Raw genomic sequence first — 19,203 nt, 5'->3', positions numbered from 1 at the left:
AATAGTGAGGTGAATGCGTCCTCACGCTTGGTGGAGATTCGAGCTGGGTTTGCGGAGCTCGCTACCACACGCCTTGGCGCTACGAGTTCGAGTTCCTTGGCTCACCGTACTCACCACTGTCGTCGAGCACGTGGTTGATTCGGGAAAACGGATGCTCGACTATTTGAACGCTGGTTCCGGTCTCGGCTTCACTAGGGGAAACTAGGAAGAATCCCAGATAAACCGCCCACGTTGGATGGGCTAGGCCTGTTCAACGCGGTCATAATTATTAGCACATGGCTTCGGTCAATTGGCTCACCAGCTTACCTGATTTGTATTCACTAAACTTTCTCAAATTTCAAACTTCCTCAAACGTTCCTAATAACTCACTAAATTCACTAAAAACATTCAAACACAAATTAAAAAGCTTAAAAATTATAAAACGTATCGCGCACTTACTTCGAATTTAGTCTAACTATTGTTCACAATCAACTTGTAGTTCACTAAGCTTTTCCAAAAATACACGTCTTAACGACTTGAACACTCCACCAGAAATGGGCGTTTAATCGCGAGTCGAATTGGCTTGAGCTCAAAATCCAAGGCGCAATAACTATCTTCTATTGTGCTTTTGTGTTCTTTTTAAACTCAGTTTTGTAGAGAGAGAGGCAGTAATTTTCCATTAGTCATTTAATTGCAATGGGGATTCACCTGTATTGAAAAACGTCACACCTTTCATTTTTCAAAATGGTTTGGTGAATTCGCCTAAATGTATGCATCAATAGCACATTGCTCGAAACCCGATATTGCTAAAGCTTCTCATATCGAAATATTTCAGAGAGGTTGATGACTTCAGATATAGGTGGCTTATTGTCACTATGAAAAGCTTTGGGTACACACAAAACATAAATCACGGAAACGGATAAATATTTAAGGTTACAGTGTTATTTTCCCTATCATTTGTCTCACTCTAACAATTTTCATCAAAACTTTGCAGAAGCAAATCTCGAGTTTTAGTTAACCGATGAAGCTGAAAATTGTATGGGTTATACACTACATATAGGGAAAGTGTACCAGTTATGGCCATAATGATTCCCTTTTTGGCCATATGGGAAATTTTGTCAACTTTCACATTTTAAATCTTTTTGAATGTTTTAACATCAAGATATATCTTTAATCTAACTTCTACAACACACAAAAATTTTCAAAATTTGAAGGAATTAAAGTAATCACCTATGGCGAAATAGGCAACCACTATGTCCATAACTGGTACACCTACCCTATAGAATATAGTGATAAATTCTTGGCATGGAGTAGTTCTTTAGATTTGCTTCTTCAACTGGATAGGGTGATTATAATGACGTCCAGTGCGGCCCTAATGGCAGTAATATTGCGAACAAATCGTCCAAGTGATAGTGATAGTGGATTTTTTACTTTGACTTTGTGCACTAGCAGAATGTTTAACATAGGAAGACCAGGAACGTTGGTCTGCTATTTTTTAAGTCTATTACATTTGATAACGTGAGTAGGGGGACAAGTCGTACTATTGTGGTGGTCATCTTTGGATTCGCAGATGTTCACTTTAATTTAAGATTGAAGCAAAACTGGAAAAATCAAAAAAGGAATAGAACGATAATGTATCTCATTTTTAAAGAAAACTGTATTATACTTAAAAATAAGAGAGTTAGATCTTTTTAATCAAAATTCCGCAATTGAATGAAATTTTCCAAATGATTTCACCAAAAAATTAAGCCACAGTAGTTGATTCACGTTACTCGCAAAGTATTTTATTGTTATTTTTACTTTCTGCCAATCTCGTGGAAAATCCTTACCATGGCTACGTGTTCGCTCGCTGAATCACAATGACTATAATTACACATACATATATCTGCGCTTAAATTAATCAATTTTAATTAGTCGGTATTAATGAAGGTGTGGGTTAAAAATTGATGTCCCACCCGGACGTCTCATCCGGTGGCTCGTCCTGATCCTTCGGGTACTCGTCGAAGTTGGACAGATCGGTGTCGGATTGGATTGGGCGCACCAGAGGAGCCGGTAGGGTGCGCTCCTTCAACCGCTGCCATTCAAAGCCCGAGAACCACCTGCAGAATGGAAAATGAGGAAAAATGGACGATTTTCGTTCGGCACTTCTATATGATTGATCCGTTTGTTGAAATAACGTTGGAATTAAATATACTCACGGATGGTTTTTAATATCGGCAATTCCGTTTTTGCCGTACCCGAGCCTCTCGGCTGGAATTTGTCGACAAAGTCTTTTAATCAACACTTGGGCTTTTTTCGGAATCCTCGACGGTAGCTCAATAATATCAATTCCTCGCAGAATGGCGTTATAGGTTTTCATGTGATTTTTTCCCCGAAACGGTGGTTTGCCAACCAATAGTTCGTGGATGAAAACGCCCAGTGCCCAGTAATCCACAGCTCTGTCGTGGCCTTTGTTAAGGATAATTTCCGGCGAAACGTATTCGGGAGTGCCCGCAAAAGTCCAGGTTTTTTGATTGGCACCGATGCGCTTTGCGAAACCGAAATCCACCTGAAACGGAAGTTGGTAGTAAGTTAGGGTTGTATTTACTATAAACAATGCAAACAGTTTTACCAATTTGATGTAGCCTTGCTCGTCCAGCATCAGATTTTCCGGTTTCAAGTCCCGGTAGATCATATTGCGGCTGTGCAGGTACTCGAAGGCCTCCACCACGCATCCGGCCATGAAGCGTGCCGTCCGTTCGTCGAAATGTTTACTCTTCTGTAGAATGGTCCAAACGTCGCCTCCCAGGCAGGCTTCCATGAGGAAGTATAAATACTTTTTATCACGATACGTTTTGTACAATCTGTGGGGAATTTTAAATGTAACATAGTAATATTTTGTAAAACACTATCTATTGAACATGTATATTATATTGTATTTTAAAGATTGATAATGTACATACAAGGTTGAATGGTTTTCGCATCATGTATTCTTTTAATTTCTTGCTTAATAATTCATTATAAGAATCACGTTTTTTTCATAGATTTTTTTTCCACTTGTAATTTTTATTGAATGAGATGGAAAAACTACTAATAAATTGTTCAAAAATTGCTGCAGAGTCAGTAATGCCACAAACTTCTCTAAACATTCTCAAAGCTATTATCTAAGATTCATTTAGGATTTTTTCAAAAGATTTCTAAGCAAAGTTAAGAAGTAAACCTTGTAGAATTTCTTTTAAAAATAAGCCCAGGATTCTAACAGACGTTGTGTTTGAAAATGCTCTGTTATGTGGTAGTTCCAATTATTGTTATAGTACCGAACATGGCAATCAGAGTGTCGTGTTTCTCATGTATACCTAAATGAGCTAGTGTGCCATGCGATATTTCATATCGCAGCTCACAGATTATGTGAGACACGAGATGCAGATACGTACAAAATATATCTTAGTGAGCGAGTCTCATGAGACATCTCGTGAGGCTCGTCACATGCGCTTACTAGGAGTATTTTTATGCAGTTATGTTTGCCCAGTACAATAACTCCACGGAAGCATACGACTTCGGTCTATACCTATGCTTCTTCGTTGGCCAGCCCAAGTTTTTCGATTCAAATTCTAGAATCTCAACCGCGTTGAACCACATCAGTCCTTTGCAAACTGCCTACGGGCAGTTTAATCCCTTTTCCTTGCTTCTGAAACCTTCGCCTGCGAGGCTCAAATGTACTGTCACATTGAGATTTTCTCATGAGACGGCGCATGAGCCAGTGCATATGTGATCGTTTGAGCTAGTACATTGCTACATGAGATCTAAAAAAATGTGTCTCACCATAGCACGTGCTCAAGCGCGCGATTATTTTTGTGCGCTCATGGCAAGCTGATCTCAAGCTCTTTATATGAAGCGCGTATACATGATGTCTGATGGCAATAGAAGAAAAAAAAGTGATTTATGTAATTGTTTAACTACAATATAACGTCTGATATTCACAGGAATGATGAAACTATTCATTTCTGATGTAAATTAGGTATTAATTAGAACATTAGATTCTTCCCCATTACCCCGAACGACATTACCCCGAATTCCAACTCCCCGAACGACCCATTACCCCGAAAGACATAACCCCAAATTCCAATATTATGAAAAATGTCATCAATACAATCATGTCAAGATAATTGTAAATTCGGGGAAATGACATTCGGGGTGATGGAATTTGGGGTAATGGTGCATTGGGGGTAATGGAATTCGGGGTAATGGGGTAGTATTGAACATTCTTACAATACTCTTCGAAAAAACAACATTTCGAAACATTGCATCACGCATAAGACTCCTTTTTAGCAGTTTACTGAGGACACCCATACCTTAATTTATGTTTTCATCCGGCAACACTACTTCAACCAATGAATGGTAGGTGTCTAGTGGGAACAAATGAACAAATTTAGCTGGTGAGCAATCATATTTACCGTTATGATTAGTAAACCATGTTATATAAACTATGGCGATAACTGATACTAAGTGTGTATGAGGGCTCAATTATGGCGATATTCTGGAGGCGATGTAACAGACCACATTTTTATGTCCAGTGAAATAGAAGTACAGCTATTTAACTGGTAACTTTCATGACGAGACGGTTAGGCAATATCTTCAAGTTTTGTGCTTAATTGCTAGGTTTTTAAAATTATACGGTCAAAAATGCCCGCAAGCAGCAGCGTTACTTTCATGAAAGAGAGAGTAGTTTCAGCTATAATCAAGTTTTGAAAGTTTGATCTTTTTTTTTAAACATCGCGAACTGGGAAGGCAATGTGTGCTTATTAACCGACAGTTTCTTTTTTCACCGCTAAAAAAAATCAAATTCAAATTGCGATAACTTTTTTGTTTCTCGATATGTTTGCACCATTTTTTCACAAGATCTCAAACAATTCTTCTAGTTTAAGAATCCGTGACGATATAATTCATTGGTGATCTAGTTTTGAAGATATTCCGATGTTCCTTGGGGGACCGACATTTTTCATAAAAAATATCTTTGGCGGCCATTTTGTTTTTGATCAATTTATCAAAAAAATAAAATGTGTACTATGAAATACCAGGTAATAAGGAGCTCTGAAAAAATCATACAAATCGGTTCTGGAGTCTTGGAGAAATCTGATAATTACGATATGTGGTTTTTTAAAGTTTTTAAGATCTTTATTTGGCCAGTGTGGTACTAGAAACATAAATGCTCATTACTCAAAGACGGCTGCATCAAATTGCTTCATTTTTTCACAGCATACTTGCATTAATATACAATTCCGAAGAGTTAATATCCGGAAACGGTAAAAGTGCTGTAGTCTGAGATATTTACGTGGGTTATGGCTACGCGTCGGTCCCCCAAGCAATTTTGGAATATCTCCGGATCCAGATGACCAGTTATCAATATCAACACATATTCCAAAACTAGAAGAGTTTTTTGAGACCATGTAAAAAAATGGTGCAAAGATATTGAGAAACGAAAAAGTTATCGCGATTTGAACATTTTTCTAGTGGTAAAAATTGAAGCTACCGGTAGAGGGGTTAATACTGTTTTGTAACATATTTTTAATTTGCACAACATCTCGACTACTTTTCGAAAATGTATTTGCTCCCATCAATGCAATGCGATTAATTGACTTAATATTAATTTAACATTTCTGGAAAATGTTATAAGCAATTACTGCATTACTATTTAGCGTTGTATTATCAATCGCACTGGATGGCATTTCAGATCATTTCGTATAAATAATCGATAGTTCATAATTGGTAAACTTTTATTGCGAATGCCAATAGTGTTCCTATTGTCATAATTATTAGAAAGACAACGATTTTATATTTTATATTCATATATATTTATAAACTAGTGGTCCCGGCAAACTTCGTCTTGCCATCAAGTAGGCTGTTAAAAAATGTCATGGAAGCTCCCATACAAAATGATGTATTAATACTCTCCCGTTTTACCAAATTTCCCGGGAACTTTCCTGATTTTTCCGTCACACGAACACGTCGGAACCCTTCAAGAACACAGCAGTGAAAGAATCGTGCAAACCGGTTGTCTTATTCTTAAGTCATTTCGTGACATACAAACACCACTCCATTTTTATTTATATAGATATATGTTATATTTTATTTTATATTTTATATAAATTGTTTCGCAAGGCTTCAAGTTAGAAATTAACATGAACAAGTCATGCAACGCTTTATTAAAGCGGCTAGAAATTTATTTTTATTCATGCTGGCATATTGCATCCATTATTGGTACACCTACCCGACATTTTTTATTGATCCATCTAAGAATTCTTCCATGAGTTTATCGTGATAAAATACTATAATACATTTTAAAATGAATTTACTTCAAATATGAATAAGGTTTCCGAAAATTTGCAGTAGTTACATGGAATTGCCAGTAATTTGCAAGGGCTTTGCGGGAATTTGTTTGCAGTTCGAGATTCGATAGCATCTAATAAGGAATTTTTGGGACAATCATGGGAACTCATTGAGCGCTCTTGGCAATGCTTTAAGATAATGTGTAGCCGCAAGACAACTCTGAGCCTCTATAGTTCACTGGGATGTCTTGAACATGTGTTCGTTGTATGTTGTTCTTGCCATATCACGTCAAAAAATGTACCAATAAGTTTGAATGGTGGTAGGTCATTTGGCATAAAGTCGTTTGGCATAAAGTCGTTTGGCATAATGGTCATTTGGCATAAAGTCGTTTGGCATAATGGTCGTTTGGCATAATGAGTCTGAAACCAAGAACTTCTTAAGATGACATTCGTTTTACGTTTCAATTGAATCTTTCTGATGACATCAGGCTTGTTGTCGGGTCAATTGATACAAAATGTCACTTTTTTTCAACAATCATCTTCTTCTTCTTTTTGGCGTTACGTCCCAACTGGGACAAAGCCTGCTTCTCAGATTAGTGTTCTTATGAGCACTTCCACAGTTATTAACTAAGAGCTTTCTTTTCCGAATGACCATTTTTGCATGCGTATATCGTGTGGCAGGTACGAAGATACTCTTTGCCCTGGGAATCGAGAAAATTTCCAACCCGAAAAGATCCTCGACCAGCGGAATTCTAACCCATGACCGTCAGCATGGTCATGCTGAATGGCTGCGCGTTTACCGCTACGGCTATCTGGGCCTCATTCAACAATCATTTGCTCTTGAATTAACTAAAGCATATTAGGCAAGTTATTGCCGATAGTATTTTATTATTTATCCAGAAATTACCCTTCTTTCAAATAATAATCCTTTTTTTGAATTCCGCTTTTGGAGTAGATTTTTGCACAGAAGATTTTGATATATATAGCACAAATTTACCCTTCTTTTATTTAAGCACAAAATTACCATTTTTTTCTTAATATGATGTAACCATAATTATAGGTATAAAACTGATTTGAAATTTAAATATATTTCGCCTTCTTTTATACATGGGCTGTTCTTTAAAGCTATATTTTAAGGATATTTTTTTGCTGACAACTGGTTGTGCTACGGTTCACCGAATGTCGTTACCCCGAACGCCAGTTTCTCGGATATCCCGCCTTCCCGAATAGCCTACTTCTCCGAAATGTTTGTGGCACTCATAATTGTCGTAACATTATACATTTCAGGGTGGTGAACGAACTGGCCATCTGATATGCACCCTTCTTTGTTTAATTGGCGATTCTTTTGAGTTTTACCTTCCTCAGCATTTTTGGCAACATGTGTATAGCCGAAAATGACAGAATACCTCCTTCTTTGAATTGCTTATCGTTTTTTCTCGTTCACCATCCAGCCACTGAAGGCTATAGGGCTCTTCACTGTTTTGATTTTGTATGAGATTTTGACTTTTACTGGTCTTGTTGTTTACAAATTTCACGGAAGAGTAAAAGGGAGAGGTACATTTTTGTGCAGAGCCCCATTATAGCACCTATTTAAACTGCACCACTTTTTGGGGAAAAGGGTCATTCGGGGAACCGGCATTCGGAGAAACGACATTCAGGGAAAAGTAGCAAAATCACTTCGATGATTCTGAACGCAATTATAATTCATTCGATTATGCCGCAATAATTTTTGGCGTCCAATTTTCTATTGGTTTAATCGTTAATTTTGCCTTCTTTTAATAATAGGCTGTTCTTTATATTAATACTGTTTTAAATGTTATTTTTTAGTTAAGCTAAATGTTAACCATTTTTATTTTTTGTTATTTATCAATTCTTGCAAGACGTGCTATTGAAATGATAGTTACTTTAGAACCTGCCAATATTCATCATCTTTTTTTTTTTTGCAAACACAAGATCTCTTTTTGAGATATGCTGGAAAAAAAATCTTTCACAAATTTTTTCTTCTTTCGATAATAGCAGTGTTTTTTATGTACCGTCGTTGGGGGTGACAATGGGTCAAAAAGGGATGTGTACGAATTATTTATTGAATAACTATCGGAATTTAACTCCAATCAACTTCAATTTTGGTGTGTATGTACTTTGATGGTACATTAACAACTGTTCAAAACATTGAAGAAAAATATTTATTCACAGCGGCACCACAAGTGAATGAAAAATGACACAATCTCACCCCATAGAGGGGGTGACATTGGGTCACTGTAATTGAAATAACTTGTTTTTGATAATATGGTTGCAAAACCATTCACAGCTGAAGAATATTGATGAAATACGATGCAAACAAGATGAAAAGATATCTAAGATGTTTCACAAGTATGATAAACGAACTTAAAAGAACGATTATACCAAAAAATTGAAGAGCTATGAGAAAAAATATGTAAACACAACATTCATCGTCAAGTTTACATAAATTTTCTATTTCTTTTCCTCGAATTGTCTTCAAAGTCTCATTCCCATTGCCATGAAGCCTATTCAGTTTCCCCAAAGGTTTTCAGTACACCAGTGATTATTTTAATTCTTCGCAAATAGTTAAATTTCGGAGCGACATTCCACGATCAATACATTTCAGGCAGATGTTGACGTCATAATCACGATATTTCAGTGTTCCAACACATTTGTACTTCCAGAAGATGTTTCTATAATATGAAAACACTGATAAATAATTAAATTAAAAAAAAAACAATCCATTTGATAAAATTTTACGATGTTGCTGCGCACGAAACACAGTTGCTGGATTGAGAAGTTGTCAAAATGCGTTGCATTGTTATTCAATGTACGGAATCCTCAAGTCGACTAGTTTGATGTTTCAGAGATGCTGTATTTAGAAAGAATAAACACGTTAATGAAAAAGAGAACTACAGGCACCGTAAAATGTCAAAACAGTGGAGTTTCAATTTCATTTACTGTCGTTCTTGCTTGACCCAATCTCACCCCCATTTTTGATGTTTTAGACACCGTACCGAAAAAAAATAAAATTTTTGTTGAAAAATCAAATAGATTCCGGAAAATACGTGTGAAGTGTAATGAAAAGACTTTAAACCTTCTACTAATATAACGGTAGAGGTTAAAGTACATGCGTGATACTTTGCACAGGAGAAATTTAATGTTGTAAATTTTATCTAATTTCAACATACAAGTTTATTGATATAGTAAACAAAAACTACTATTTCTAAAAATGTATATTGTGATGAATTATTGTTAATAATATGTTCCCTAACATATAAATTATTAATTTTAGTAATATCACCGTTATTAGCTGAAATATTTCATAAATCATATTTTTCCGTTTTGACCCAATCTCACCCCCAGACCCATTGTCACCCCCATCGACGGTACACTTTCAAAACTAAAATTAATGTTGAATCGTTCAAAAGTTTTGCCACATTTTTTTGAATGTGTTGTTCGTTTGAGCTATGTTGCATTAGAGCCTTAAATATTTTAAACGAAAAATAACCTGCTCTCGTACTAAGGCTATTTTTACAGTATGCTGTAAAAATAGATCTATGGATAAGAGCTTTTAATATTTTGAAAATAAATTTTCCCTTCTTTTACCAAGTAATCTTCATCAAGTGTTACGTACAAACTGGGAAAGAGCAGAGAAATATTCTATGCGCGTTCCCTTTATTAATAACTGCGAACTTTCTTTCAAACATGTATATCGCCACAAGCTCAACGATACTCTATGTTCTGGGATGTTGAGAAAATTATTACTTCGAAAAAATCTTTCACCAGATCCGTCACGAGCTTTATTTAGTTATGCTCTCTGCAATGTTTGACATTCATAGCTTGGGATATCCCTGAACGACCACGCTTATTGAGAGCCTACAAAAAATGTTTACTATGGGGTCGGTGATGTTGATCTCGGTAAAAACTTCGAAAATGCCGATATTCATTCTAAGTCAATCATTATGCCAAACGGCCATTATGCCAAATTGCCATTATGCCAAACGACCATTATGCCAAACGACTTTATGCCAAACGGCTTTATGCCAAACGACCTTATGCCAAACGACTTTATGCCAAATGGGGTACAATCGTTTGAATCAGCTTAAACCTCCGAAGACCTTTGTTTCAAGGAGTATAGCCCGAGCAGGACATGTGATGTGTTAAAAGTTAGCCATACAAACTAAGTTATTTCCAGATTAGAACATACATATGTTGCTTCGACTAAGTTATAACTTAAACTAAATTCGAATTTATTCTTAAGTTTAGTTGATTGAGGGTTAGAGTGTGTTAAAAAAGAGATAAAGTTAATCAGATAGATTAAAAAAAAAAACAAGGAGGCTTAATTTTCCTATTTTGTCGGTAGCTGTGATTAACAGCCATGCCTTCGTTTGTGAAACCTGATGGTTTTTCATACATTACAGATTTTTTATATTTCAGAAACCCAAATATGGCAGTTGATGTTTGCCTGACGAGTGCAATATTTATAACATTTTAGGCAGGTTTGTTGCTAAGACTGTCAAAACCACGTTTTATATATTAAAAATCACTAGTATTCACCTGAGACGAGACTCGTGAAGACGGTCATCTTTTTCTGGGATTGCTGAGTTTTTTTCTTATTCCACTTTGTGTTTATACTAATCTGGCGCAAACCGTTCAAACCCTCACATGAACCTCTCAGCAAAAAATGATTGCGTTTTCATCACACCGAATCATAAATAGCCTTTTGAGTGAAATTTCATGCCAGCAAACGTAGCAGACTTTAGAAATAGCTAATATTGTGTTCAATCTATCAGCAACTTTCGAAAAAACTGCTCCACCGACTGAGGTTTTTAATAACAGTTTATTTTGAATACAATACTTTACACTTTTGTAGCCGTTAAAACGGTGGGTTGCATTTGACGTTTCGTGACAGCGGATTCTGGGCTGCATATGACGTTGATATTTTTCCTCTTCGCGAGTCTCTCTCAGGTATTCACCATGAGCTTTTATTTAGGATTTCTACAAGAACTTGTATTTCTTAGTTTGGAGTAAATTCAACAGCTGAACTTATATCACATAGTTCCACAATCATAAATTGTTAACCCGTATAGGCCTGAGTGAAAGCAAAAATACTGAAACCCTCACCGCTCAGCGAATTCTTAACGGATTCAAATGATTTTTGTCAGTTTACTGGCCCACATATCTAGTTTCTGAAAGTGGCCAGAGGAACTCGGAAATATTTCTGAGGCCGGAGTTATTCCGGCGAGTCACTGGGTCAGGTCGGGTAAAAAAGGCTATTTTTGGTACATGTCAAGTTATCTTTATTTATTTACAATGACAATCATTTTAATTTGCATAAATCATTAAGATCTGATATTCAACATTATAAATGAAGAGTATTGCACCGTTTAAAATATACCTGATGTGGCCATTCGGATGTAATGCCCGGAAGAACCGGCTGTAGATTTGTTGGATACTAAACCGTTTCAACTCTCGAAAAGTAGGAATCAAACATAATTGTGCACTAAAATGCGTTCCCATAAGCTTAGCACAGATGTTCAGATACAAATTGGTCACTTTATTGTAAGTTTGAGGCGTCCCGGGACCCGAAAATGGCCGTTTGTAGGATAAATCAAATGCAGGACTCATAGTTATCCAATTCAATCGTTTCTCAAAAGGTTTACACTGATGTAATTTTCTTAAAATCCCGTCAAGTAGTGGCCACATTATAGCCAATTCCGGAAATTATCTGTGACTTGAAATTTGCCTACCTTCAGGGGCACAAACGCACAGTACCCTTCTCACCCGACCTGACCCAGTGATCCACCGGAATAACTCCGCCACGAGAATATTTCCGAGTTTCTCTGGCCACTTCCAAAAACTAGATATGTGGGCCAGTGAACTGACAAAAAATCATTTGAATCCGTTAAGAATTCGCTGAGCGGTGAGGGTTTTAATTTTTTTTCTGTCACTCAGGTCTATACGGGTTAAAAAGATTCCTCAGAATATGTGAAGCCAACAAGATATCCTTGGAAATTAAATTCTTTTAAAACAGTTGGAACCTTTTACAGCCATGTGGAAACGTTCATTCTAAGGAAATCTGGCATTTGGTCAACCTACCTCACGATAAACGGGCTATTGCAGCTCAGCATGATATCCTTTTCGCTGTAGGCATGTTCCTGTTGCTGTTGACGTACCATCTCAATCTTCTTTAGATACTTGAGAGCAAACGTTTTCTGCTTTTGGTACCGCACCAATTCGACCCGCCCGAAACCTCCGATACCCAAAGTGCCGATGTAGGTCAAATCGTGCAGCTGAATGTGGTCGTACTCTGAAAAGTTACATAACAAGTGTAAAATAAGGGAATATTGATTGTGTGTAACATATGTGATTTAGTGGACATTTGAAAATTATCTCGTGTGTATAAGAATCTAGTACAGTCGACTCTTAATAATTCGATATTGAAGGTACCATTGAGTAAGGGAAGTATTGAGCTATAGAACACAAAATTAGTCCAACTACGGATAAAGAGACCATCAAGGTAATCATGAAAATTTCTAATTTCTGCTGTGGTTCTCTGGCTATGAAATTCGATTTAAGGAGAGATGAATGTAAAAATCCTTCTAGATGCAAGTTTGATCATTAAGTTTGTCTGTTATTGCTAATAGTAACTTACCAGAAGATGTATTTTTATCACCGGAAATTCTGGGTAGGTCGTCCGACAGCTTTATCTCCCTCAGTTGCTCCAATCCACCAAGAAATTCATTAAAAGCTCTAGATTAACCAGGACAATTAGTTCAAGTTACATCAATGATTAAATAATAAAAACATACATCCTATTCAACGTCAAACATTCTGTTCCAGGGGGATTTGCAATAATACTGGCCAGTCGTCGATCTTCGTGAAGTAGGGCCTGTTCACCAAAGTATGCTCCCCGCTGCAGAGTACCGACCAGTTTATCCACTCCGTGCCGATCGGTTTTTATCACATTTACACTTCCTCCCCGGATGATATAAAACTTATCACCCGGATCACCCTGCTGAATGATCGTAGATCCGGTTGCATAGAACTCCTATGAAAAGTTTAGATGAATTTAGTATTTCTATCGTAGCTAACAAACAACCCCGACTTACCCTTTTCAGCAGATCCGATATTTTGTGCAACTTCTCTGTTTGAAGGTCCTTCAATATGGACACCGTACTCAAGAACTTGACATTCTCTTCTCGCTCCTTCCTTCCACTTTTCATCATAATTTTCTGGAACACCTTCCGTTCCAGCATCCAAACTTTGGCCTCCGTAGTGACTCGAATACTGGCGAAGCGCTTAGCTTTGTACAGAATAGCCAACTCGCCGAAGACGACACCCCGTCCGAAAGACTTGATGACCTTGTTCTCAGCCACTACCTCGTAGGTTCCATCTGCCGATACGAAGAAATGTGCCCCAATGTCACCTTCCTTGATGATGTAGCTGTTGGGTGGAAAGGCCATCGGGCTCATAGCGTCCGTAACCGCCTTTAACCGTTCCTCGTCCATCAGGTTGTTTAGAAATTCGTTAGCCGTAATAGCCTTCCGTATCAACAGTTCGTCTTCTGTTCGCTTCGGATGACTAGGAATGACAATTTCACGGGAACCCTTTACTTCGGTTTTGTCAGACAGAACACCTTCCTTGCGTACCTTTTTAAGAATCCCTGCCGTGCGACTGCTGTTCAGTTCTTCAATTTTTGGTGGAGGTAGCGAGTCCTCCGAATCTCTCTGAGTCGGAGTACCAAGAGTAACTTCTTTCTCTGGAGTTGGTGGAGGCATTCGTTTTGGTGGTGGTCCTGATGGGACCGGAGGTGCTTGCTGTGCTTTCTCGATTTCGTTGCTAACCATACTCAAAGGAACGGAAAGGTTTATCATGTCGTCTACCATGGAGGGTACTCTCGGTGGTGGCAACTTGGGAGGAGTTGGTTCCTCATCTTGAGAGGTGTCATCCTGAGTGTCAGGAATTTCTTCATCTTCGTCTTCTTCTTCGGAGCTGGTGACTTCTGGGACGGATTGAACCTTTGATTTCGACGGTGGTATCGTGTCGTAGTCATCGGATGTTTCACTCGCTTCCCAGGCTTGCGTTGGGATCGTCGAAATTTGCCTACTGAGTGACGATTTTGGTGGCGGGAGATTCGAACGGGGCGGACCATGTGAAGGTTGTGGACTAGCCCGAGCGGTTGGATGTGCATTTTGTCTAACGATAACTGATTCCTGTACTGGTTCAGGCACGATAGTACTTTTGCTGATACGGTTCTGAAGTTCTTTGATTTCTTTCTCCAGCTTAACCAGCTGATGGCGGTCATCATTGTTCGGGTGCTCTCGAAGCTTTGATTCAAGCGCCAGCTGGAGGAGTATTTTAGTTTGCTGAATTTCCTTGAGTAGCTCGAGATTAACGTTCCGGTCTGGTTCTTGGGAACTGGCACTAATGCGGTCTTTCACGGTTGGCAATGGAGTTTTTCGTTCGAATTGTGGCTGTGGAACTGACACAGGCCTTGCCTCCCATGGAGTTCCGTTAGGCACATTCAATCGCTCGTCTAAACTGCCCAAACCAGATTCTCGCTCTGTACCTTTCGGTGAAAATTTTCCTACGGATCTGGATGTACCATTGGCGATGGGATTGAACTCCTGCTCGTAGATTCTCCGACTCAATCGAACGGGCTAGAAACATAAAGCAATGTTGATTATTGTCAGCCAAATTATCTTCTAAGCTCTGAATAGCAAAACTGTAATTCAAAGAACGTAAATTATTCTAACAATCAAAATTCCATAGATTGCGAACACATTTCATTAATTTGTAAGCTCTGACGTCATAAGCTGATGGTTTTGGCGGATTTTAAAATCGCGTGCAGTGCAGCAGCGTGGTTCATTATCGCAGGCTTATCTCTCTTACGTCAAACCAATGCGCCACTATGTAGCTTCCAGGAACCAACCTATCAATCAAATGCATTGCGCGTTCTTTTGGGGGTGTGTGTGGGTGAGGAAAGGGAGTCAAGCGACGAACCAGCAAAGTTTAATTACTAATTGAAAACAATGAACCACAAAAACAAACCAACTCTTCTACTGGTGATCATCACAACATTTTAATTTAAGTCTTTTAACCACAGAGGAATTAGGCGTTTTGAATTAGAACTGACAATACTGTGACGTTCTTTTGCATGATGCGAAGCATTAGTAGATAAAACATAGGCTTCTTATTTTTTTAGGTGAAAATTTTGATTGATTTGTTTTTTTTTTTGTAAAAGAACTTCGAAAATTGTTTCGATTTTTTATCGTTTTGGAATCAAAATCATTCCAAACATTGAATTTATTTCATATTCTGCGTAAGGTGACATCAAAATCGTAATTTGATTATGTAATTATAAACATTTTAATAACAACAAATGATATTTAAGAAGCCGTAGAGGTTCGTAATTTTAGCAGGTGAATCAGATTAATCTGCTTATATCCCTTTCGGGAAGGACGATTGTTCAGCTTTATAAAAAAACTTTCTCGTGCTAAGTTGTGACAATCCAGAATGAATTGTGCACTTCATGAGGTGTTAATGTACCTCATTGGCAATGTATAATTGAAGAAGGGAAAAAACTATATGTGAATCCGAATCTGTACAAGTCATTTCAAAAAATGATGTCCAGCACAATCGTGCTGCTTCGTCCTGAAAGGGATATGTAGGAAAAATGCTTCCTAACAGATTTTATTCAATCAGGGGTTGGGTGGCTCCTGACTCATTTCAATTCTTAATTTCTAATTTTAATTTTATGGATGTTTTGCAGCTGGATTTTAGGCACCATCAAATGGAATTTCAATAACGGTTAAAATTGTTCTACACATAAATCTGTGAGTTTCATTACAACAAACGGTTTTAGATCAATCTTGCATGGATTACAACATCTTTTTTTTCTAGCATGGCTTTCTTCAATACTCGATTTATGAAGAAAACCAAAAATAATTACTTAATGGCTAAGTTCACTGAATTATATCGCACAAAATTGTGCAAATGAGTTTTATTAACTCCAGTGAGTGATTTACGCTGAACCCTTGGCAGGATAATGATGAGATAATATTTTAGACCGAATTTTCAATGAATTCTTGACACGATCTTCACCAATAGTATGACAGCATTCTCACAGAATATTCAACTGGGGTCCATAGACTTTAAGCCAGGATTTTATTTGAATAGAGTACAATAACTTTTGATAAAACTTTATTTTATTGAATAAAATTGTAAAGCGTGTTCTTGCTACTACTTTGACAAACTTCCCCGCCCAAAAAACGGGTATACAATATTTGAACTTTACTTTTAAAATTGGATCCAAATTTGAACCACGACACTCAGAGCGTTGCCTCATGGAGTCCCTGGCAAACCTCCATTTGTGCACCCCATAAACAAAATCATAGCTTAACTTTGTTTTATTTTGCATTAAACTAGTTTATCAAAACACCAAAAAATCAAAAGTATTCTTTTTGAAACTCTATACCTATCTCATTAGGCAGCTGTGCCCCGAATTCTAAAAAAAAAAACAAAAAAAAAAAAAAAAAAAAAATATATATATATATATATATATATATATATATATATATATATATATATATATATATATATATATATATATATATATATATATATATATATATATATATATATATATATATATATATATATATATATATATATATATATATATATATATATATATATATATATATATATATATATATATATATATATATATATATATACATATATATATATATATATATATATATATATATATATATATATATATATCACGGCGTGTATATGGGAAAGGTTTATCACAAAAAAATAGGCATCGCTAAATCTTTCACCATTCGAAAATATAGGTTTTTAGCTTTCATTCGACCCCAAAAAAATCCACCAATTTGAAATTTTTGTTCTTAAGAGTACATTATTTTTAAATGTAATCATTGCAAAAGACAGCTTCGTTGGATAAAAGTTTTATTTCCATATAAAATTTCCATATAAAATTTCATAAAATAAATATATATACATATCTATTGAGTTTCATTTTGTAAAAAACAAAACTGTCCTATGTGATTTTGAGGATTTATTGAGCTATAGGACACTTATTCGATCACATTTGTTGTAAGTTCGACTGTTCACTTATTCATACTGTGGAAGTATATCTAACCGAGCATTGTTTCTTTTCATGGTTAGAATACATTAAATTTATTCTTCTTTCTGGCATTACACCTCTGCTGGGACATAGCCTGTTTTCCATCTTAGAATTCGTTGAGTACTTAGTTATTGATTGAGAATTTTCTTTGCCAATCACCCATCAAGATTAAAAGTAGAATGGATCAACATTACAACGGCCTACGAAAGTAAATGGAACATGCTTAAACGCCCTGTTACCCAAGCCTTAGCAAAAAGCTTAAAAAAATCTCATTAAAAATATTATCCAGGCACCCGGAGTAAGTGACACTACACAGGTTTTTTAATAGTATTGAAGTTATTTTGATGTTTTTAGCTTGGAATTTCAAAATTTAATAAGAATATAGTGGAAGATATTTCCTGTTAAATCAAATCATAAAAATAATTCCACCGTGAAAGTGGTTTTCTGACAAGCAGAACAACAATAATACAATTTTCACAATTACTGCAGTAATTGAAACACGCAAGTAGCTTACAAACAAGAAAGTTTTACCATTTTATACTCCTTTTAGATTGATATCATATTCATATAATATATGTTTTCAACGTGAAATATGGTTAATTATGTGATTATTAGCAACGGTAAGTATTATGAGGAAGAATAAAAAGTTAAATTTCATGTGCCCACTTGCCCCGTAGAGTGAGTAACTGCAATTTACAGTAGATTTTTATGACTTTGTCCAAGGGTTTCAATATCTCGAAAAGATACCATCCAATTCGTGCAGACATCAGCGAATACAGGGTGCAACTTTTGCAATTTTTTTGGGCTATTTCATGAAAGCAACATCAATCAAGTGGCTGCATTAATTGGTCGTAGCAAAATGAGCTCCATACAGCATGCATTTTACATTACCTTTTAGAGCTTTTTCGGGGGTTTTGCGATGATAGCGACTGAAGAGTCTGCCTTGAGCTCTGCCTCTGTTTTTACAGTAGCTCCATAAACTTAAGTCAGGAGGAGTCAAATAAGGATCTCCAAATTCAAATCATGTGTCACTTTTTTATGTCAGATGTCCATGGAATTTCCGTTGCAGAGACATAATGAACAAACTTCCAAAGATATCGAATTTATCGACTGTTTCGTACTGTTTGAAAAAAAAAAATGTTTCAATGATTCTTTTGGTCTGGTCCAAACTGTTAGTACTTATTTGATCATGGAATGGCGTTTCTTGAATCTTGAACAGATTTTCTGTTCCTCAGATGTGGCATTTTTGCTTATTTATGAAGCCAGATTGTGCCTGTTGACCACGATATTTTCAAGGATATAACAGTTGAGTTAACACAACTGCAAGACTATTTTCAATTCAAAGAGTCACTATTTTGGCATGTTGTTTTTTTATATCATATTAATTGTGGAAAATATGGCAATATTAACCCAGCAGCAAGTGATATTGATTTGTAAAAATGGTTCAAAAGAGCTCTATTTCTTATCAATCGTTTGGCAGCGTCCATTTATTACGTAACGCTAAAATCGGAAATTTTTGACCACCTCACCCCATTCCCCTCCGTAACGTTTTTTGTATGGAAAAATTAAACGCTATTCCCCCCTCCCCCTAGAGCGTTACGTAGTTTGTGGAATTTTCAGGATGGTTGATTAGATATCATCGGTCGAGTATATTTTTCTTACACACAATATAAAAAAAAAACAATCATGATAGGCGAATCAAATTCTCAGTTAATGAGTTACCGAAGAACTCTTGTTTGAGAACCTGGCTTTGTTTCA

At 36.5% G+C, this 19,203-nt stretch overlaps 1 protein-coding gene across 1 annotated transcript in view; it reads right to left on the bottom strand.

Moving 5' to 3' along the window:
* Window positions 1-1,618: 1,618 nt before the first annotated feature.
* Window positions 1,619-19,203, bottom strand: part of LOC5577470 (cGMP-dependent protein kinase 1) — a 47,824-nt gene continuing 30,239 nt past the window's right edge. Inside the window, exons 2-8 of the mRNA XM_021845712.1 lie at window positions 13,400-14,950; window positions 13,100-13,338; window positions 12,943-13,040; window positions 12,387-12,597; window positions 2,591-2,822; window positions 2,178-2,527; window positions 1,619-2,078 (exon numbers count right to left, since the gene is read on the bottom strand). Of these exons, the coding sequence (XP_021701404.1) occupies window positions 1,916-2,078; window positions 2,178-2,527; window positions 2,591-2,822; window positions 12,387-12,597; window positions 12,943-13,040; window positions 13,100-13,338; window positions 13,400-14,950 (2,844 nt within the window). The 3' untranslated portion in view covers window positions 1,619-1,915. The remainder of the gene's footprint in view (window positions 2,079-2,177; window positions 2,528-2,590; window positions 2,823-12,386; window positions 12,598-12,942; window positions 13,041-13,099; window positions 13,339-13,399; window positions 14,951-19,203) is intronic.

Source organism: Aedes aegypti, chromosome 2 (genome assembly GCF_002204515.2).
Source record: "Aedes aegypti strain LVP_AGWG chromosome 2, AaegL5.0 Primary Assembly, whole genome shotgun sequence".
NCBI classification, from domain to species: domain Eukaryota; kingdom Metazoa; phylum Arthropoda; class Insecta; order Diptera; family Culicidae; genus Aedes; species Aedes aegypti.
This window is presented reverse-complemented; position numbering and strand designations above follow the sequence as displayed.